The 22930-nt window shown below is 44.0% G+C and overlaps 2 protein-coding genes across 8 annotated transcripts in view; one reads left to right on the plus strand and one right to left on the minus strand.

Moving 5' to 3' along the window:
• FAF2 (Fas associated factor family member 2) overlaps positions 1-11135 on the plus strand; it is a 28508-nt gene extending 17373 nt beyond the window's left edge. Inside the window, exons 4-11 of the mRNA XM_061617537.1 lie at positions 213-289; positions 761-899; positions 1456-1541; positions 1632-1723; positions 3996-4173; positions 6612-6783; positions 9297-9440; positions 10356-11135. Of these exons, the coding sequence (XP_061473521.1) occupies positions 213-289; positions 761-899; positions 1456-1541; positions 1632-1723; positions 3996-4173; positions 6612-6783; positions 9297-9440; positions 10356-10538 (1071 nt within the window). The 3' untranslated portion in view covers positions 10539-11135. The remainder of the gene's footprint in view (positions 1-212; positions 290-760; positions 900-1455; positions 1542-1631; positions 1724-3995; positions 4174-6611; positions 6784-9296; positions 9441-10355) is intronic.
• Positions 11136-17130: 5995 nt separating this feature from the next.
• RNF44 (ring finger protein 44) overlaps positions 17131-22930 on the minus strand; it is a 113092-nt gene continuing 107292 nt past the window's right edge. For 6 of the 7 annotated variants that reach the window (XM_061617546.1, XM_061617547.1, XM_061617544.1 and 3 more), the window contains one exon: positions 17131-21982. In XM_061617546.1, the coding sequence (XP_061473530.1) occupies positions 21920-21982 (63 nt within the window). In that variant the 3' untranslated portion in view covers positions 17131-21919. The remainder of the gene's footprint in view (positions 21983-22930) is intronic. The other variant, XR_009761429.1, reaches the window with a different exon arrangement.

Genomic DNA, 22930 nt, shown 5'->3' on the forward strand with positions numbered 1-22930 from the left:
AATGTTACAAGCTGAAAATTAGAGAAAAGCAGTTGTTACTCAACAGAACCAACATCTAGGAATTCTCTCTCAGGTTAAATGACAAGTCAGTAGCTTCCAGGTTTATGCTAAAATCTTGCACTAACATACCTACTTCTAGCTTAAAAAATATTTAAGCTGATACTTTAAAGAAATAGAGTGATAAGGACATCTTTCTCTCTCTGTCATTTCAGGGCTTGTTAGGTTGGGGTTACTATTTGATAATGCTTCCATTCCGATTTACATATTACACATTACTTGATATATTTAGGTAAGTCCACGTTTAGTTTGTATATGTTGAGTTTACTGCTTTATTCTGATGTTTGCCACCATTCTTTAGCTAAGGTAACAGTTCTGCAGTAGAGGTGGGTAGGAGGGTAGATACTGGTTCATTGGTAGATTAATGGTCAATTTCTGATGGCCAGTTAGATTTCCAGTGCCTGCTAACTACTTGCAGAAATTTTGGGCTGTGTAAACCTTTGTCTGATCTAAGCAAGGCATATCTTACGTTTTTAAGCAAAAATGTTTACTTGGGATATCGCAACACATAAGATATGACCAATCTGTCTGAAGAGGTCTCAAATATGGATTTTGCCTTTGTAAACTTCATCACAACAGTGGCCATAGTGACACTTCTTAAATACATAAATAAATAAACGTAAGACTGAAGTAATCCCAGTCACATTTTCAAGGTGCTAGAGTATCGAGTAAGCTGATACTTCAATTTTATATGCTTTTCTAGGTTTGCTTTGCGCTTCATACGCCCTGATCCTCGTAGTCGGGTCACTGATCCTGTGGGTGACATTGTTTCATTTATTCATATGTTTGAAGAAAAATATGGAAGAATACATCCTGTCTTCTACCAGGGAACATACAGCCAGGTTGGTACAAGAGGATGGCGCAGAGCTTTGTGATATTGTCCTGTTGGTGTTACCTGTCTTGAAGTGGAGATTCTTGAAAAAATAATTGTGAGTTTTCCCTTGAAGCAAAATGTCACAGGACTATATTGTAGGCATCTAACTTAAAAGATTCAACTGAAAGGTCTGTCATGTTACTTTTGCCTGTTTTAATAATGTATGGGAAATGGAAGCATTTAGCTAATAATTTCACATTTTCAAAGTGTGGTTCTGGTGGTATCTTGTAAAACAGCAGTCAGCCTTGGGTGACCATGGGGCACCTGAGTGAAAGCCATATCCTAGACATACTATTTGGTCTAGCTCAGCACTGCTGGAGAAGGACAGCAAGAGGAAAGCACTGCCTTAGCACTCCTTGCCCAAATGAGGAGGGTTTGCTATGCACGATGATGTGGCAAAATCTTTAGTGCAGTCTGTATGTATATGTTATAATCTTCTGATAACCTGACACTACTTTTTTCACTTGGGCATAAAATATCTGGATTTGGTCTCTCTAAAACATCCTTATATTTCTTCTCTCAAGGCACTGAATGATGCAAAGAGGGAGCTACGTTTCCTCCTCGTTTACCTCCATGGTGATGACCATCAAGACACTGATGAATTCTGTCGGTTGGTTACATTAGATTTTTCTTCATAAATAGTGGTGTATGAGAGTTTTGGATATGGTTTCAAGTGAATTCTCTTTTATCCTCCAAACAGCAACACACTTTGTGCACCTGAAGTGGTTACCCTCATAAATACAAGAATGCTTTTCTGGGCTTGTTCCACAAATAAACCAGAAGGATACAGAGGTACATGTTTTTGATGACAGCTTTGCTTAATGTAACATTTTATGGACAGTTACAGCCCAGTCCTAAGCACATTTACTCTATAATGTTTATGTGTTATTTGCATGTCGTTCACGTGTTGAAGCAGGAGCAGGGTCACGTTGCTGGACCTGCCCCCAATGTCTGCGCACACATTGGAGAAGGAGCTCTTTCTTTGGACAAGGTGAAAGTGCTGTTTTGTTATTAGGAGGTTGATTCGGGAGCAGAGAGACAACCTGCCTTTGGGGTTGCACTCCCTTTGAAGAATCGGGTTTGCAGTCTACAATTGTTCCCAAACGCTCAACTTGCAGCTGTGGCCAGGCATGCGTTATTCAGATCAGCTTGATGTGCCATCTGTGCTTATTCCTGGAGAAAGCTGATCTGGCCAGTTTTCACACATGATTTGTTTGGGTTACTCCAACGTGCCCTACTTGGAGCTGCCTTTGAGGAGTGCTTAGAAACATCAGCTGGTGCAGAATGTTTCAGTTAAAGTTCTGACGGGGGCAAATATCGGAGACCATGAACTCCACTGTTACTGCATTAGCTGCCAGTTTGTTTTCAAGCTCATTTCAAAGCGATGGTTGTTACCTTTTAAAGTCCTGCTGATCCTGCCTACTTGAATCTTCTGGGTTGGCCCTGCTCAGTGTTCCTCCACTGGTTGAAGTATAACTGGTTAGCATGAGGTACAGGGCCTTATCTGTCATGGCACCCAAACTCTGGAATTCCCTATTTGGGGAGACTTGTATGGCCCCTTGATATCTCAGCATTGATAAAGATCATACTGTTTTGTAGAGCTCTTGCATTATGACTGAATTACTTCCCTCCTAAAGTATCACGGCTGTGTTGTGTTTATTTTTGTACTGATTTTAATTATCATTGTTCTCATTGGAAAGGTTAGCAACCCTGAGCATTCCTTAAATGGAAGAGAAAGTATAGAATATACATACCTTAATTTGTATCCTCTTAGCAGTATACTGGATGCCTTCATTTGCTTTCTTATAGTGATGGGTGGGGAATAGAATCCTGCCAGCAGGACGAATCCTGAGCTTCCCCACCCCGGTGGGCCACCTGGTGATGTCAGGTGACCGATTTTTCCTATGCAGCATGGCTTGAGTTCAAGCCGTGCTGCAAAGAAAGATTCCAGCCATTCCCGTGGGCCTTGTAGCCTCCACTGATCAGCTGCAGGCCCTGCTTTTGCCAGGTATCAGCTCCACTTGGGAACTCTGTTTGGGAGTACCTGAGTGGAACCAATCCCAGCGGGGCTTGTGTTTGGCACCAAATTTAAAAGGCAACAAATACAACCCCCACTTGCCAAGGAACAGTCAGGAATGCATTTTAAGGTCCGTGATTGTTCCTTTGCAACTGTGTCTTTACCTGTCCCATATCTGATGTCAGGTACCCCATAAATGACATCAGGTGGGCATGGCTTGGAGAAAATGGCCTCATGGGCCAAATTAGGAGCCCTGCCAGGCCTAATTATGCCTATGGGCTGGAAGCTCTCTACTCCTGTTATCATGACTTTGAGTGTTAGCTTTATGAGGAACTGGACAGGGGCCCTGCTGTGGTGTGTGGTGTTTCATGGATTGAAAGCTGCTGAATTCTAGCTGTCCGCAGCCTGATTTCCCTAATTTCTCATTGGGATGATTCTCTACTACCTATTAGTGAATGCCTTTTCAGTTATTAAAGTCTCAAAACTGTTGACACCATTGCCTTAAAGTTCTGAAGGCTGTCTTAAATGATGGTCTCTTTGTCTAGTGTTTTCTCTAGTGCCTCCTCCCTGATCTTTAAAATTGGCTTTCCTTTTGTCTAATACTGCTGATCCTTTAAAACACCAGTTTCCTTGGACAGTTATTTATATGCCTTTAGATCTTTAATGTGAATTTACCATTGGATTGGAATCCAAGTATCAAGAACTGAAATCCACCTCATCTTAAATTGGCAAAACTGTGGAAGCTGAGAACTGGAAAAGTAGCCTTCATGTTTCATTAGGAAGGGGACTGTTGCTCAGTGGCAGAGCATGCGATTTCTATATGGCAGGCCCCAAATTGAATCCCTCACATCTTGAGTTACATAGATCTGACAGAAGGGATGGTAAGGACACTTCTACAAAACCATGGAAAATCATCCCAGTCAGGTTAGAAAGTAGTGAACTAGATAGATAAATGGTCTGACTTGGTTTAATTCAGCTTCATATGTTCATAAAAACCTTAGCACACAAGATTGCAAATGGTAACAGTATTTTCTGTATTTATCTTAGTGTCTCAGGCTCTGCGTGAGAACACCTACCCATTCCTGGCAATGATCATGCTGAAAGATCGTAGAATGACTGTAGTTGGAAGGTTAGAAGGCCTCATCCAACCTGATGACCTCAGTAATCAATTGACATTCATCATGGATGCCAACCAGACATACCTGGTATCTGAGCGCCTGGAAAGGTACCAGATCAAAAACAGAGATGCCATTTCTCATCACCCTCCACCTCAAAATACTTAATGTGTTTTTGTTATGTCAGCCTAAATTTACAAAATACAGTCTTCGTTTTTCGTTTATGACGTCTCTGGTGAGTTACCTCTTCTGTGGGAAGACTATCAAGCCTTAAGACAATGCTCAACCTGACCTAGTTATTTGGCATAAAGTAAAATATTCCAGATATGGAAAAAACACTCTGTTAAACTTCAGCTGTTTCATTACATGACTGATATTCATGTATGCTGCTGACAAATTGTGTTGCTATGGCAGAAGTTGTTAGTGTAGGAAATAACAGGTTGAGAGGTATTGCATGCTTTCAACATTATTTAGTGTTACTCTTGTATGGAGAGTGCCTCTAGTTTTTAACTCTAGCTGGCATGCTGCTGATCTCTAACACCAGGTTGTATTGTCACTAAGAAGAAATGGACAACTGATGATTGCCCTAGGGAAAGAGGACTGTATGCAAGGTGTTGGGAGCCATGGTTTTTTTCAGGTTCTTGCTTGGTTCTCCAAGCACCATATAATTCAAGCATCGTAGGTCAGCTCCAGTTAGGCTCCAGTAGAAGTCCAAGTGGAGTCCCCTGCTGCTGTTCTTTACTGTTGCCACCTACTTACTCATATGAGCTGCTCTTCACTTGCCTGCCCTCTGTGGAAGAGGGCAAGCAAAGAGCTCCTAGCAGTTGGTGCTACTACTCAGTATCAAGAAGGAAGAGGTGGAGCAAGCACTGCCCGCACCTTAATCCCTTTCCTCTAATCCAGGTGTGGGGATCAGGATCTGGCTTGTGGACATGATCCTTGGCTCCCTCACCCTCTATGGGCCACTTTTGACAGAAGGACATGGCTGCCTACTGTCATCACCTGTCACGTGATTCAACTTTGAAGGGAAAAAATTGGAGTGCACTGTAAATGTGAATGAATTCAAGCTAGGCTGCAAAGGAAGATCCTTACCAAAAGAGGCTTGCAGTCAGTGCCGACCAGCTGATGGGCACAAACTGCAGCCCCTGCTTTCACCACGGATTGGCTTCACTTGGGAACTCCCAAATGGAACCATTCCCAGCCAGGCTTGCATTTAGAACCAAATTTTAAAAGCACCAGATGCAAACCCTGCATGTCAAGTAACAGCTGGGAGCACATTTTAAGGCTCCCTGTTGTTCCTTTTCAGCTGCATCTTTGCCTGTCCAACATACGAGGTCAGGTATGGGGCAAGTGGCTATGGTTTGGGGAAAACAGCCTCATAGGCCATATTAAGTTCCCTGCCGGACCTAATTTGGCCCATAGGCCAGAGAGTTCCCGTGCTTGCTGTAGGCCACAGGTTGTTACACTTTGAGAGGGCCCAGCCCTCTTAAGGGGGCTTTCTTAAAGTCTCTTGGTACCCTGGAGCTAGCACTGATAAAATGTTACCTAGGTGACATTCATACCTATGTGGATTAATTGGTGTTAGTTAAAAGATCAGAATTTCAAGTAGATGGTGCACCATGGCTCAAATTTCATGTAAGCTGGCATGTCACCTTCTGTGCTGTAGCCATTTGCAGTCCAAGGAGAAGGCTTTATAGCCAAAATGCCTAAGCGTCAGGATTTGGACCCTAGGGATCACAAGACCCCTGTCATGAATGCCTAGATACTTCTACATTCTTCTTCTACCCATCCCCACTAATTCTGAAAGCAGAAAAAGTTAAAGGAAGGGGTTACTCAGCTCCTTCCATTCAGCGTGACCATTTGCCTGTGTGAAGGGGTTCCTTTACCTTCCCATCCACCACCCCAGAAAGTGGCCAGTGCCAACTCCTTCCCTTGCATTAATGTTGGTCCTGGCCCAGTTTCTCTCTTTATGTGGCTCCTAAACATGATCTCTTATCCAGCCCTTCACTGCAATGCTTGTTCAGCTGTCTACTAGTCTCTCTGTCCATACCTCAGAGAGACACCAAGCAGAGACACAGGGACAACCTCCATCCCTTAGAGAGACTTCTACAGGAAGCAGCCCTTAATCCCATCATCTGCTCCAAATGATGGATTCCAGAAACCAGGGCCAGTGAGATATTGGACTCTGCAATACCATCCAGTTCTAGGCTCAGTGAGTGAAAAACTGAGTGGGGTTGGATTTGAACAAGAACAGTTGAGGGGAAGGGGAAAACACCCTCCTGAAAGATTCTTCAGTAATCCTATTCCACAGCTATGTGGAATGAGCACGTAGGGTTTTCTTCACACACACCTACGGGGCAGATGGTTGGCACCAGGTGGGAGATGCTAATTAGAAAATGCAGCTGTGCTACAAGCTAGTCATAATCCAGAACAAGTTGGAAAACCTCTCCCCTGTTAAAAACCCTGACATTTCTGTTCTTCATCCTTCAGGCATTGTCATAACAGCCCTTATTTAATTGTCAATAATACATTTCCCCTTTTATATTAGAGAAGAGAGAAACCAAACTCAGGTCCTCAGACAGCAACAAGATGAGGCATACTTGGCTTCCTTACGGGCAGATCAGGAGAAAGACCGCAAGAAAAAGGAAGAGCGGGAGAAGAAGAAGAGAAAGGAGGAGGAGGTGCAGCAGCAGAAGCTGGCAGAGGAGAGGCGGCGACGGGTGAGAAGTGAATGTGTCAATAGCAGTGAATCACAGGCCCCACTTGCAGTTTTCATAATAAGAATAGATGCCACAGATAAGAGTGCAGGAGGGACTGACTGGCTCCTATAGACAGCCTTACATTACTGCCAATTAGGTACAAGGCATTTTGGAAATGGGGGCAGTTACTAATTTGTACAAGAACACTTCTAGTTGATCAGTTTACATTTCACAGTATAATATAAAATAATAAACATTTCCTTGTGCCTTGGGACAACAAACAATTCCCGTTCTTTAATCTAGATCTCAACTAAATACAAATGTGCACAATCTGAAGAGTTTTGCTGAGAAATTAAGAATAATTCTTAAAAATACTTGTTCATTCAGTGGTTCTAGGTAGTATGAGCCAGAATTCAGAGCTTGTAAATCAATCCATAAAAACCACAGCTAGCAGCAGCATATTATAGAAAATTCAAACCATGTTAGTTTCATATGTTTTATATTTAAACAATGAAAGCTGTAAACCTTTGCCTAGAACAGTGGTTCCCAACCTTTATGAGCACGGGACCCCCTTTATAAGCTGAAATGTTTTTGTGACCCCCTCCCCGCAGGGAGGCAGGCTGGCTGCCAGGAAGGAAGGGGGAAAGCAGCCTTTCTTTGCAGGCTTGCTTCTTTTTGCTTCACAAAAAGCCCTCTCCTCTCATTCTAAGCAAGGGCGTTACCAGTAGCGGCAGTGCAAGGAGACAGGAATCAGTGATAGTAATCCCCTCTTCTTCCTGGTAGCTCCACCCTCAGCCTCCTTTGGCATCTGCCATGTATTTTATAGGCAGATGTCTGCCCTTAGTGTGCCTGAAAGATGCTGTGGAGCTTCAGAAAAGGCCTCCGCTCTTGTTTGGAGCAAGGGGGAGGTGTCATCTGCAGCAGCAATGGAAAGCAGACAGTGTACAGGGAGTGAAGACTTTTTTAAAAAAATTAATAAACAATTCATTTCTTTACTTTCACAGCCCCCTCTGGATTACTTCGCGGCCCCCCTGGGGGTCCCGGCCCCCAGGTTGGGAACCACTGGCCTAGAAAGCATTCCTCTCTCTTCCCATTCATACAGTTGATGTATATTACAAGTAGCACAGCTACTTGCAGTATGAAGCAACAATGTTTTGTTGCCAGATCCATTTACTAGTTTCTATTCTCATGGTGGTTATAATCCAAATAACCTTTTCACTCTTATTGATAACTGTTAGAGCGTCTACATTACAATCTGAGATTTCAAGCAAGCCTCTTTCTCCTAGGAGTTACCAGCACTGCTTAATGTTGTCCGGAACACTGTATGGGGCTTGATTCATGGATGTATTATTACAGAGTTCTGTATGTGTCTTTTAGCATATCACTTTGGGATGAAGTGGAAGGGCCGGAAGGTGAAAGTGAGGCCCTTAAATTGTTGCAGGGGATGAAAGGGTGGTGACTAAACAGGACCCAAGAGGCTAAAATCTGATGGAAAGATTTATTTTAAATACTTAAGCAGGACCTCACTTTCAGAAGGCTTCACATGAAAGCTTGCTTTAAGTTTCTTAACTCTGCCACTGGTATATTAGATCATGGTATGGGTAATAGTTTCCCATTAACTTCTGTCATTTCATCTGAAGGACAGATTATCTTTTAGATTATATGCAAACATCTGTGCTTTAATTGGAATAATTAAATATGGGGCTGTCATTACCAATCCAAGGTAATTACAACTAACATTTGGCAGGAGCTCATCCTTTCTGTATATGCATTTAGTCCTAGGATCACATTCTTCAGAATTCCCTTCCTTTAGGCCAAAGAAGCAGAGACGAATGTACACGTTACACTTTCTGCTGGAAGACTGATAAAGCACTGGTACAGTCCAGTAATCCTTACAGAGAGCATAACCCAGCCAAAGTCCCAGTGAAAACCGTATGAGATATTTGAGTAAAGGTTTTTGACTCCCATTGTATTCAGTAGGGTGTATAAGAGCTGAACTCTGGCTGAGTTGTGCTTATAGGTTAGCACTCCTCACCTTCCTGCAACCTTACAGGGCTCTTGCTGGAATTCTGCGTTTTGTCTCTATAGGGAATGACTTGATAATATAATCTTGAGGCACATTTGAGATGAGGTGACTAACTTGTGATAAGCTTTCAACCAGCCTTTTCAGTTGAGACCTATCCCAGTCTACGTCTGTGTTAGAATTCCTTGTTAATGTTTTTAATTAATGTTTTTAACCCTTTTTTAAAGATGTTTTAGAGCTTTTTAAAAAAAATGTTTTTAACGTTTTGTTTTAATGTATTTTAAGATCTGTTTTCATGATGTTTTAAAGTGTTTTTAGCACTTCTGTTTGCTGCCCTGGGCTCCTGCTGGGAGGAAGGGCGGGATATAAATCTAATAATAATAATAATAATAATAATAATCTTAGTTCAATTGACTACTGCTGTGTTGACTTAATGGCTACAATTATATTTAGTTTTGTCAAAGTATTGGAGCTGCTGCCTGTTGTTCATTTTTCCATTTTATCCTTGCAGACTTTGCAGGAGGAAAAGGAACGGAAATCTGAATGCCTTCCACCAGAGCCACATCCTGATGACCCAGAAAGTGTCAAGATCATCTTCAAAATGCCCAATGACTCCAGGGTGGAGAGGCGATTCCATTTTACACAGTCTTTAACAGTAAGGAGAGGACAAAGACCCCTGATTTTGTGGTTGGGAGTTGTTTGGGTGATCAAAGAAGTTCCAGGACCACCTTACCAGCAGGATATTCATGCAGGGGAGAAAAGGGAGACCCAATATGCAGAGGTGAAGAAATGGTGGAGCTGAACAAAGCAGAATAACATCCTTACCATTTTTAATGCCTCTTGTTGTACAGGTCTTACTCTAACAAATAGGTTACATTTAGAAGAGATACATCCTGGGCTACTCACTTCACATTGTAACTTACTAGGGATTCAGATCTAGATCTCCCATGTAGCCCACCTCTCTCAATTGCATCATGCAGGCCCTTAGGAAGCAATAGGTTGGATCCAGAGGGTCCCTGTCACAAATGGAAGGACTCCTTCCATTTACGGACGACACTGAGATCTATCGGAGGCTCCCGCTGGAGGAAGTGGAATGGTAGAGATTTTTTATGATTCGTCCTTCCCCCTGCAGTCTGCAGTGCCATTTCCCAGTGAGGGGCCCCCAAACTCTCAAGACCAACTTTTCAGGCGGCATAAGAGCTGCCAGGGAAGAACGAGTAAAATTTTATCTGCCCCCACTTTTCCTCCAGTGACAATGTCCCATGAGAGGGAGTTCTGCTCATGGGAACAATGGATCGAAAGCAATGGAAAAATGAGAGAACTTAAGTGCTCATACAAAAGTTTTGCACACAGTGGGCATGTTGTGATTTGTGAAGGTTTCCACCTTGACTGTTAAGGTTTCTTGATCATTAAAAAATAGGCATCTTGCTGGATATTCTTTCTATAAACACAGAAGAGAGGCTTGTAATGTGAGGAGCTATGCCTTAATCTGCTTTCTGCCCACAGTTGCAAGGTATTCCTCTTAACAGGACAAATACTTTGGCGAATAATTGTCTTACTACTTCCCTAGGTGATCCATGACTTCCTGTTCTCTTTGAAAGAGAGCCCAGAAAAGTTCCAGATTGAGGCCAACTTCCCTCGCCGTGTCCTGCCCTGCCTTCCCACAGAGGAGTGGCCTAATCCACCTACACTGCAAGAAGCTGGACTCAGCCACACGGAAGTTCTCTTTGTGCAGGACCTCACGGACGATTGACATTTTTCCAAAATACAGAGATGGAAAGAGAAATTTGTATGATAATACAATATTTTTTTTAAAAGACTGCTGCATACAAATGAGGGATCAGAGACTTGTGTGGCCTGGGCCAGCCATGTCATATATCTGCACTGGCAGGAGAAACTGAACACTCACGCACACTCAATCCCTTTTACATTCAAAGGGCAGATGGGAGGAGCCACAGTTTGCCTTCCCAAGAGAGGGTCAGAAACTGCAGCTCTTGGTAAATATTGCTTTTATTGAAAATAATATACCCCAATATTCTGACATTGGAAAATCTGACATTTTGCCGCTTGTGACAGCTAGAGGACACCATACCTGTGGGCCAGGTTGAGATCTTCTGCCCAGTGGGGGGGGGGGGACGGGCAGAGGGTTTTTTCTTCCAGCTTCTCACTCTGTATGAATCTCTTAAATGTTTCTTTTGCTTTGTAATGACCAAAGGAGAATGGGGATAACAATGGTATTTTTTTTTTATAAGGAGCTGGTTGACATTCTTAAGTACAGGGGTTCTTCTCCTCCAGGGTTGTTAGCCTGCATAGTGTAATAAACTCTGCCTCTAGTGTGCCTGTGCTAACACCTCTGACTGTCAGTGTCTTACTGCCTACACAGACTGCACCTGGCCAGAAGTACTAAGTAGTTTGAAATGATGGCCTGACAACCTGTTGACGCGCAGCTGAAGTGGCTATAAATTCCCTTAGGTCACTACAGCAGCAATCTGGGCCCAGCCCTTCCTTCAGTGCAGCCTCTTCGGCTTGCCTTGGCTCACTCTGAAGGAGTATTTGACTATGTCCATGAATAATATTTCTATTCTAGCTAACTGAGGTATCTGCAGTAGTGACTGAAAGAAAAGCAAACAGGTTAAACTAACATAAGCAAGGATTTCAGGTGGGTTTTTTTTGCAGAGTCATTTTGTCAGTGTCAATGGGTATGCTGCCTGCCTAGAAAAGGCTACAAGTGTAAAATATGAGCTGTGTGTTATAGCCAGAGACCACAGAACTCTAGAAGGCAATCTTCAGCTTTCACAGATCATACAGCCCTCTCTAATAACTGCAGCTGTTGTCTGTGCTGGAGCAAATTCAGTCTTACTACCCTACCTTACAATGGGATGTTCATGAGGTCAGGAAGTCTGCCTTTTGATGTCTTTCCAGCTAAAAAGGACAGTCACTCAGTTGTATAATTTCTTTAGGCTTATGGAAGTTTAGAGCACAAACATGCTCTGCCAGTGGAACTCACTGGGTTCTTTTCTGTCTCCTTGAGGTAGAGGAGCCTCCACCCACTTGCTACTGTATATATTGGAGAAAAACTGACCTCCTGCGAATCAGCAACACTTGGAATCTGAGCTGGACTCAAGAAATACAGTATTACTATTATTTGCCAGACTTAGCTTCCCTTCTCTTCTTTGTTTGACTGGATCCAACGCACAAGAATACTAGTTTTTCTGTATGAATCAATACAAATTCTGAGCTAAGGATTATGAAGGGGAGGGGGAGAACACTATCTTCCTGTGAGAAAGGGTACAGACTCAAGGTGATCCTTGTGTATGTGCTTTCTCTTTCTCTGGGTCTTCATATTGTTCTGTATGTTTTGATTTATCTGATAGCGTTCAGTCTAAAGAAGTCTTCTAGCTATTCTCCAAAACTCAAATACTCAGTTTCTCAGCTGTTGTTTTTATGCCTTCAAGAGGTAAGCATATGGAGTTCTTGCATGAAACAGACTGAAGCATTGCACTGTGGGGTCCTCTTCTGTAGAATGTCCCTTCAGGCCTTTCCTTTATCATAAAGAGACAGCACAACAGGATACGTATATTGATGCCATTTTCTGTAGAAAGCAAAACTTGGGAATACTTTCACCCCATGATGAATAATGTGCATAACTCGGACTGCTGCAGTTGTGCAAGTTGCGTTATTTGGTAGAATAACATTAATTGGCAGAACTAAATGTCAAACTAGAAGTGATAGCAGACAGGCTATTTGATCCTGAGTATACTCTGTTCACGCACACTGTGTGTGTGTATGGAAAGTGTCTGTTTACTTTTTAACATCAAAAAGGGGTACAGGTGAGTAGCTCAGCCTTCCTCTTACCTCCCTGTACTCCAGGCACTTGACTCCCAACCTGGCTGTGATACTAGAAGTGAGCTGGGAGTATGCAAAGTGGACTAGATAAGGCTGGGGAGGGCCCACCCCCTCTCATTCTGTTGCCCCTAAAAAATAGACTCTCACCCACCCCCTACTTTATAGGTGAATGGGGCAGACGCATGAAAAAATGTCTGCTTCATTACATCCTAGTTAATAACAAAAAAAGGCTAAGTTGGTGAGCTGATTCACAAGCTGCTGCTGCTGTAAACAGCCACGTTTTCATCCAGCCTGCAAAGCATTAATGTTGCCTGTTTTTGAGATTGCCACAAAGTATTGTCTGCCAGTCTTTGTAGAAAGCAGTGATTCCCTGTGATCCAATCTTGTAGTTTGTTCCATTTTAAACATGCTGTGTTGTATATCTTAATACTTATTAGTTATCTAATTAGTGAAATTAGAGAATGAGCAAAAGTGATTGGGGGAAAAGGTAAGTCATCTGCCACGTCTTAGTCTTTATTTAAAGTGAGCACTAGATGCAGTTTACATTATGAAAACTATCGCTTTTAAAACTCTCACTATGGATTCTTTTTTAAGAGGTCATTGTTGGCCCAAAGGGTTCATGACCAAATCCTACCATAAAATACTGAAATTGGGCTTCCATTATTTCCAATAGGACTTTTGTCATAACTGACTATTGCTGGATTCTGCAAATAAGGGCCACAAGAATTTTTCAAAATGTTGTACCTATGGAGCTTAGTTATCCTATTTGGGTATTGTCCCTGGCTTGAGTATAAGGCAATTAAAAAAAAAAAAAGGTGGCTTTGGCCAGCTCCATTCTGCTGAAGCCAAGTGGCTATAAACTGAATGTTAGTGGCTTTGGAAGCTCTCCTCACCAGCCATTCTGTTAGTAAGGAGAGATTGCAAAAGATTGCAGTATCAGCACCTTGCAAGTGAGAGCAGTTGTCTTACTGCATTGTGATTGGTTGTTGCTGAAACTCAGGCTTACCTTGGCAGGAACATTTTTATTTCTGTACTCTTTTCACAAGGGAGAATTTGCACCTACCACCTACTCTCAAGAAGCAGTGAGTTACTTCACCTCTCACTGAAAATATTTTACTGCTGTTTTGAGAGTGTAGATGTGAATGCATCCCTAGTCTGTCTGGTGTGTTGCCTTTGGTGGCAGAATTCTATCTAACAAGCTCTGCTGATCTGTTCAACTATAAAAGCCTACATGATCTTCTCTAGCATGACAAGCAAAGGTAATAACCTCTGCTGTCCCTCCTCTCCTCAACTGGCTACTGGACTGCCCTCCCTTGAGGGGGGCAGCATCAGAATACAGCTAGAGCTCAGGTGCAGCAAGGCCACTACTACTCAGGAAAGGCATGCAGATGATTTCAACATCTAGGATTCTCTCCTTAAACATGGTAATTCTTCAGGAGGCTTGCACACAAACTTCCCCATTACAAGAGCCTCCTGTATCCTTGAAAACCTGGCCTTCTTGGAGCTAGTTAGAGAACTGAACTCAGGCATAAGTGTAGTTTGGTTCCTTAGGGAGCAGGGGGCTCAAACAGACATTAAGCATTTCAGTTCCTCTTCTAGTGATGATTGAGTATTGAGAGGAAAGCTTATAAGATTGGCTGGCTAAATTTACTGAATGTTTTCTGACCCTCTGTTCTTGGTTCAGGTCTTAGGGGAGAACAAGCTCTTAGACTACAACAGGTTCTTGAGAAGGACTCTCAAGGCATTTACTTTCCACATATTGATTGGGAGGGTGCAGGGTAGAGTAAGACAGACCTTGGTGCTAGAGTTACCAGATCATGGCCCAAGTTTCTAGCCTTCTAGCAATCCTTTGGTAGCCTCCACAACTGGTTAGAGCCAAACTTGGGGTGGTAGGAGGAAGGATTCAAGGTGTTGATAGCATCTGGCACACACTGGCACCTGATCCAGTGTTAAACATTCTAAAGGGGAAGTTAGTAATGTCTTCTTCCTAGGCATCCATGCTGAAAAGCAATACTGTGCCACTGGGGGTTATAAGGGGCTATACAGGTAATGAACATCACTGACCGTTCAGAATGGAGAGATGTTGCCCTCCATATTAGTCATACCAGGCTAAATAGCTTTTTAAAATGTCTAGTGCTTGAAGATGAGCTGTAAGGCTGTTTCACATTTTTTTACTTTGACAGACACCAATTTCACAACAAACTTGACTTTTTGCCACTCCTCATCCACCAGGCCCCTTGGTGGTTTTTGTAGCCTGAGCCAGAAGAGCATATATCTAATTAGCCTTCAATAATTTCCTGGTAAGGGAACCATTAAGCTAAACTATAAGAACATACAGCATCCTACTGAAATCATGGGTGCTTTGCTCCTCTCTCTTCCTCTGCCAGGAGTTAAGCTATGGTCTGGTTTAGCTCATGGTTTGCTTCCCCTAAACAGCCCTGAAGCTAAGAACAAACCTTCATTACAGCTTGTGGTTTGGAAAAAAACCCAACCATAAGCTTGGGTTTTGACATACATGACGCTAAGCCAAATCATAGTTTAGCTCAAGGCACCACAGTAGAAGTGGAGCAAAGTGGCTGTGATTTTAGTAATGTGTACCAGCATGCTGCATATTTACCTTGGTTTAAAATGATGTGTAAATGAGGTCACTGAGAGACTGGTAAATGCCCTACACTAGAATTGCTCTTTGCTGAACTAGAATGAGTTAATAGAATCAAGGCAGCACCGTTCAATTTGGAGTGACATAATCACTGGCTATTTCCTAATATGAAGGTAAAACTTCTAGCCCATATACACCAGACAAGGGAAGGAAATCAAATTGCAGATCAATAAAGACTCCAGTGCTATAGACCTTTTAGATTTCTTGTGTGTGTCAATAAGCAAGTGGATTGGAGTGATCCTGTAGACATTATTATTATTTGGGCTTCCAGAAAGATACAAGCAAGTGTAAAGCAATGCACATTGGAGCAAATCCTGCTGAACTATAGCAGTGACTGGTCAGGAAAAAGATATTGGGGTTATAGTGCATTGCTCAATGAAAATGTTGACCCAGCATGTGGCAGTTGTGAAAAAGGCAAATTCTGTGCTAGGGATCATTAGGAAAGGGACTGATATCAACCATGAGTGGTTTTCAGTTGGTCCAGGCAAAAAGATTGGGAACCACCGGCATAGCCCTTAACAGCTGTAATTTCCCAGCATTTTGGAGCATAAGAGAACATGGAAAGTCCTTAACACATGTTTTAAGGGGGGAGGGTTCCACCCCCCCCCCTCAATTGAATAGCAGCAGCAGATCATAAGGAACACTGCAGTCTGAGGTCAAAGGTCAATTTAGTTGCATCCTGTTTCCCAAAATGGCTAAGCAGATGTCTCCAGAAAGTCCACAAGCAGGAAATGAATGCAGCAGCCATTCCCGACTGTTGCTCTGAATGCAGAGGTCTATAACAGTCATCACAGCTAATAGCCACACATAGACCTATCCTACATGAATTTGTCCAAACTTCTAAAAAATGCTGGTTTATATCTATTACCAATTAAATTTATATCCAGCCCCGTCTCCCAGTAAGAGCCCTTATTCTTCATTTAGGCTACAGCCACTTTCTTTTAACTTTACACATCCCATCCTTGATATTGGACAAACCATTGATACATCACACGCAAATCTGCACTTTACCATGGGCTCTAGAAAAAGTTTTATTTGGTTTGTTTTTTTGAGAGCAAGTTGCTTCAGGCATGACTGGTGGCAGCAAACATGGCATATAAAGATGCTAAAATTCCACATCTTAGCTTGTGCTTGGGTTTTTTGTGCCATGGAGCTACAGCAAAACAGTTAGCAGATGCTATAACGTTACTTGAAAGCAAAAGGTGACACCGCCCCATTAATCACCCAGTGGCTGCTGGGATGCCCAAAGTGCTGTAACCTACAAGGTTGCTCCAGCGTTCCATAACCACAATGAAGGGTGAGGGTGCGATTAATGTTTCCTGGGCACTGTTATCTCCCTGAAGCCTGCAAAGGAAGATGCTAGCCTTCGTGGCACCCTATTTAAATAATATTTTGATGTAGGAGCAATAATAAAAGCAGCATAAAGTAAATTAACTCTAAGCACTTATTATTGTGACTACCTTTCAAGAATTTGGTTCTACTCAGAGTAGACCCACTGAAATTAATAAACCTAAGTAAGTCATGCTTATTAACTTCAATGGGTCTACTCTGAATAGCAATAGCATTGGATACGACCCATTGTGAACCAGTGTCACACCACAGCTATCTTGAATGTGGGAAATCCCATTTGAAACCATTAAGTCTGCCTCTCGTCCTAACAACTCAAGAGTTGGGAGTGAGCAAAAGTGCCATTCGTAGCTCCTTGGAGGAGGGCCAGGGATACATCTAATAATAAAATTTAGAAAAGCCCCTTCCTGAGAGCAATGCCTCCAGCAAGAGAAGAGACTGGCCTGTCCTCGTAGGTATACATCACAAGTTTATTAGTGAATATCCCTCTCAAAATCAGCCACAACATTAAAAAAAATAATGATTGCACTACTTGGTCAAGCAGAACTAGCAACTTTCATTTTAAAAAAAGTACAAATCTGTTAAAAATTTCAATCAGTATAATACACATATATATAATACAACATACTAGTTATGTTAAATGCTACAAACCAATATGATTCCAATGGAATGGAAAAAACAAACACTTTTTTTAGAGATTTAAGAACCTTTTTTCCTTCTCTATATATTAGCCTTTTTTTCAAATACATACATGGGAAAAATGAGGTAACTGTAAAATGTGCAAGTAACAGAGCAAAAAAAATTATATATATATATTTATAATATATATATAATATATATATATATATATATATAAACTTTCTAACACAGAACAAATGCCCTGGTGCCCTACAGGGAGGCCCCTCTCCTTGTAGGGGTGAAGCTGAGCTATCCCTCTGGAGGGCCCGGGACTGGTAAAACAGAACAGTAAACAGTCCACTATCCCATCACAGGAAATCAATGGTAAACAGGGGCATCTACAGCGCAATCAGCAATCACAAACATCCTAAATAAATGTCTTCGTCATTTTTTTTCGTTTTTTCTTTTTAAATGATCATTTTAGCTGCTCATTGGAATAAATTCTGCAGCACACGAGCTTGTGAGCCTTCAAGTCACCACCAGAAGAACCGTAAGGCTTTTCTACCCTCCCCAGCCCCAAATAATCTTTCTGGGCAGAAAAAAAAGATGGCAGGGAAGGAGAAGAGAGTGTTTGAAACAGATGGGCATCGGCACTACTCTTATTGGCTATAAATATACAGACACCTCCTTGGTGGTTTTTATATACAGTAAAGACCTTTGGTTATTTGTGTCATGTGAAATAAGTTATTATTAATCACTTTCATTTAAAAAGCTGGGAAACAAGGAGAAAGGCTGGGGAAGGAGGTGGGTCTGACAAGGCACTGGCTCAACATGTGAGGGAGAGGGGAGAACTGACTGGTCACAAGAGGACTGGAAAAAGAAGGGTTGCTGGTGTCTGTGCAGTTTTTATATGGCAAATGGCCCATTCCTCTGTGTGTGTGTGTGTGTGTGTGTGTGTGTGCGTGTGCATGGGCCAGGACCTGGCTTAGGTGTCCAACTGCAGCTATTCCAACCCTCTGAAAAATGGGCTGAGAAGGAAATGATTTAATTATTTAACCTTATCCAAATGACTGCACCATTTAACTAACCTACATCAGCCTAACCGCAAACAAAGGGGCAGGGGAGACTTTAAAAATGTCTTCATTCATCACAAATTCAGGCAATTTATTTATTTTAAGAAAGCAAGCTGGGGCCTGCCCAGAGTTCAACAGGTTCGGTTCCTAATTTGCTGGTCTGGCAGCTGGCTAGCCGCTTCTCGAAGAAGAAGGATTGCTATTCCGTTGTAATAAAACCTACCTTGCTGCTTCCTGCCTGCCCATCTGGATCTCTGACTAACCTAGCTCCAGAGCTAAAGGACTGAAGATCATTCCTGGACTATGACTGAAGAGAAGGGGGAAGGAAAAAAGTAATTTAAAAATTCCCAAACTCCACCCTCCTAGCACCTCTAAGGACTTCCTGACCTCAAGCAGATCAAGAACTCCAGCAAATACCAGGGGAAAATGGCTGTGAGCACCAGTGGCAAAAGGCCTGGCAGCTCCAGCCACACCCAAAAAGACTTTCCCCTGCTTCAGAGGTAAGTATTGCTGAGAGCCGGTGTGCTCAGAAGAAGAAAACGGGCGGTGGGGGGGAGAAATGCCGGCAGCTATGCTGCACTTGCCCACTGTTTTAAGAGAGGCCCCTTCCCCTCCCCAGCCACCATCAGAACTCGGAACACCCGACAGCAAAGAGCCACGTTGGAGGAAGCTCTCCTTTACAAGCCCCACTCCTAGGCAGACACAGACCAATCCAAATAAACAGCCCATTTATTTGTTCGTTCCACCAGCTCCACTCATCAGTGCCTCTTCTGCAGTCGCATGGTTCCTTTGAGTCTCAGAGCAAGCACCAGAGAATGGGTTGAGGAGCCAGAAGAGTGCACACGGCTGCTCCTAGCCCATCCATTCATCTGACCTGCTTGTCCTTCTAGAGTAGGTTTGTGGAGGAGCAGGAGGAAGATACCCCAATTTATCTGGAAAGGCCCAGGAATGGTTTCTGCTGCTGGGTGAGCAGGGAAGGCATGGCCCCATCAAAGGCTCTTGTGCTTTCATTTGCTGCCATCCATTTCAAAAGGTGAGGGGGAAAGAGAACTAGAAAGCCAGGTTGTGACTGCCAATTAAAGCTGCAGGAATCACTGAATCCATGGGGTGGGGAGGGAAAGAAGATAAGAGAATGGACAAAAAGAGAGCAGGGCTCCACCTTGTGGCTGGTGGAGGAATTTTGACGAGAGCCACACCACCAGACTTGCCCTGTCGAGTTAAGGCTCCCAATGCTGGTAATAGCTGTAAAGAGGCAAGGAGGAGGGGGTTTGGGGAGAGAGCAGAGCATGTCAGCAGGTGCAACTTCTCTCATCTCTGCAGCACCGTAAAACGGAAGCTGCACCTGACAACCGCCTCCCTCCTTTCAAGGTTGCTAATCACCTCTCCCCCCCCCCACGATTAATATACTGAACCTTGCAAGCCTACCTCAAGATTAAGTCCACCCATTGCCGCCTCCTGACCCAACCAGGTTTCAAACCCATCTCTAATTTGGAGGAGGGTGGCAGGGAGAGAAGGGGAGACAGAAATGCCCCGAAAAGCGTTAACGGTCCTTGTGAGGCGTTGCGGACATGTGCAGTACAGTGCATGGCAGTAATCAGCTGAGCACAAAGAACTCCCTCTTCCCACCACCCCCCATCACCCCACAGCTGGCTAGAGACTTAGCCAATACCAAGTTCCAAGCTGGTCATAACATGCATGCATAATTTGTGAACATTTACATTAGGTTTTTGTCGTCCTCTCAAGAGTCCTCCTGCCAGGCTTCAGAACACAAACCAACTACACAGCGAGGGCTTCTCTCTTGCTCCATGGTATAATCATGCAAAACAACTTTTTTTTTTTTTTTTTTTTAAACAGGTTTCTGTAAAACGGTGGCAGGTTGGTTGCTTTCTTGCTTCAAATCAGCAGGTGTTCTAGGTAGGATCATGTGTGCACACATGCACATATGTGCACAGAGAGACAGGAAGTCACACAACTCGTTGTATGCTCGTCATGGCAAAAAAAACCCCCACCCATGGCACCTGACCCAGAGCACAAGCATCAGGCCATGCAGAAAAAACTCACTGGGGTGGTAGTGGCAGGCCAAACTTGATATATATTTTTGGAGGGGGGGAGGGAGAGACAGAAGGGCAGGCACATGAGAAAGGAATGAAAATGTCTGCCTGGTCCCATCCAGAAGAGAAAGCTGATGCAGCACTGCATCGTGGAGGGAGGAGAGGTCGCCAGATGGGCTTTCCCCATGGCAGCTAGTGCAAGGGCAGACAACAAGAAGATTAATAAATAACTCCCCATCTGCTCTGTGCCCAGGATCCTGCTGCGAAGAGCCTCACAGCTGCCCAACAGCTTTCAGGGGCTTAGCCACAAAAGAGTGGGTGGGATCTACAGTAGGAGTGCTAAAAGCTTCGGCTTCAGTCTGCTGAGCATCTCCCCCTTCCCTGTAGGAGGAAGGGAAATAAACACAGGCACTCTTCCATGAATATTGAGGGAAACACCGGCACAAACCTGATTTTTGGGGGGAGGGGCGGCGTGGAGGTTTCATGGAGATGGGTGCCAAGATAGAAGAGGGATCCAAGGAAAAAACTGGGATGTAGGAAAAGGGAAAGGAAGAATCATCAGCTATAGGTATAACATGGTTGTCAATCCCAAAAGAAAGGCCTCAGAAAGATAGCCACCATCTCTATGCATGTATATATGCATGTTTGAAACAGAGCCAGCTGCTTCATTGCAAGGATTCTCACACACACACTGTCCCCCGCTCCAGCTTTTAAGGGAAATGGGTCTTCCCTTCCCCCCCAAATCATTGCTTCACAGCACAGAAGGAGAGCGAGGTGGGGTGGAATATTGGCGGACCCGCTCAGCCCTGTTTTGTTCCTCCACCACCTTGCTAAGTTTGTGAGAACAGACCTGGACTCCACTCAACATCTCCAGCATGCAGGAAGGGGAAGATGGTGCGTGCTTCTGAGTGCACGTAAGGAAAAAAAAAAGGGGGCAGTAGGTCATGATTTGTGTGGGGGCAACTCCCACCCCCAAAGGTTTTTGGGAAGGCCTCAGGCTGCTCACATCAGCGCTGCAACCAAGCACTCCCTGCTGCCTGCGGCGCAACACTGCTCTGGGCAAGCGGCTGGTGAGAATGAAGTGGGTGCTTCCTCACCCGTCTCCTCACGCACCCCCTCACCCTGATCATCACCACCTTTCAGCTGCTCTGCTTTGAAGGGCCTGATCTGGTGATGCCAGAAGGGGAAGAGTTCAGACTAAACATCTGGGTCAGACAGCCACAAAACCAAACAAGAAAGGAAAACAAACAAAAGGAATGCAAAAACACCTGGAGAGTAATGGCGCGAGGATGGAAAGTCTTTGGAGTGCGGAGCACACAGGGATGCCTCCCCCTAACAAAGCGTGACACTGCAGAGCTGGCTCTACCACCAGGCCCAGTCCATGCCACGGGGGGGGGAGGGGTAGGGGTGTCATACATTGCTTATATTCTCACCACATCCCAGGAGAGGCCCCAGAGGCTAAGCACAACAGGCTGGCCCGAGCCCCTGGTCCAAGGTCCGTATCCTGGAGTGAAGTTGTGCAGCAGTGTGTCGACGAGCCTCACTCGGCCTCCCGGTGCACTTCTGAGGCATCTGCCCGGCAGATGGGGCACGTGCGGTTTGCCTGCAATGACCAATGAGAATAAAACTCTGGGATGTGGCTGTCTGGCCAACCTCACCCACTAGACAACTGTGCTGCTTTCAGAGCTGCCTATTCTCAGTGGAACTACAGATTAAGATACAGCTACATTCAGTCAAATGAGCCCTGTTCTTTCCTGCTCACCCCACATAGATGAAGAAGCCACAGAATACTACATAAGTATCCTTCAAAGCCAACACGCTACCAGGATGCACATCTGCATATGTATCTCTGCAGCCAAGGACATAACGTAGCTTAAGAATGAGGCCTAAATGTGCTGACTGGAGATCTTTGAGAGTCAACAGGACCTACTGCCAGTTGACCCGAGACTCTCACTCATGGCAGGCTTGGTATTCTCTCCTGGCTACAGGATACAGAAATAACAAATCCATAAAGAGGTAGAAGGAATGGAACTCTCCAAAGATCAACCAGTGCTAAATAAGAACAGGGGACTGGGATCTTTTTCAGCCTGAGGGCCACATTCCCTCATGGGCAACCAGGGGCCACATGCCAGTGGTGGGCGGGGCCAAAGACAAACGTGGGCAGAGTAACAGATGCAACTGTTACTTTTGTACAGTTGGGTACATTCTAACCTCCCAAAAGTCAGAAGTCTCCACACATTTCTCACCATCCAGGTAAGCAAGAGGCATTATCACAATGCAAGGACATACTCCAGCCAGGCAAAGGCACTCAAGGAGAGTGAAAGGTGGCTTGGGGGCAGACGGTGTGGCCAAGAGGGAATCATGATGGCTGGACAGGCAGAGAGGCCTGGTGGGCTGAATTTTGTGTCGTTGCCCCCGCTGTATGGAACAAGGTAGTTAGGACTGAACTTCCTCCTCCAGACACCCTCAAACCTTTCCTTTCAACACCATTTCCTTTGGACCAAAAGCTAGGTAAGAAGCAGGGGGCAGAGAGAGGTGAGGAATAAACAAG

Source organism: Rhineura floridana, chromosome 3 (genome assembly GCF_030035675.1).
Source record: "Rhineura floridana isolate rRhiFlo1 chromosome 3, rRhiFlo1.hap2, whole genome shotgun sequence".
Lineage (NCBI taxonomy): Eukaryota > Metazoa > Chordata > Lepidosauria > Squamata > Rhineuridae > Rhineura > Rhineura floridana.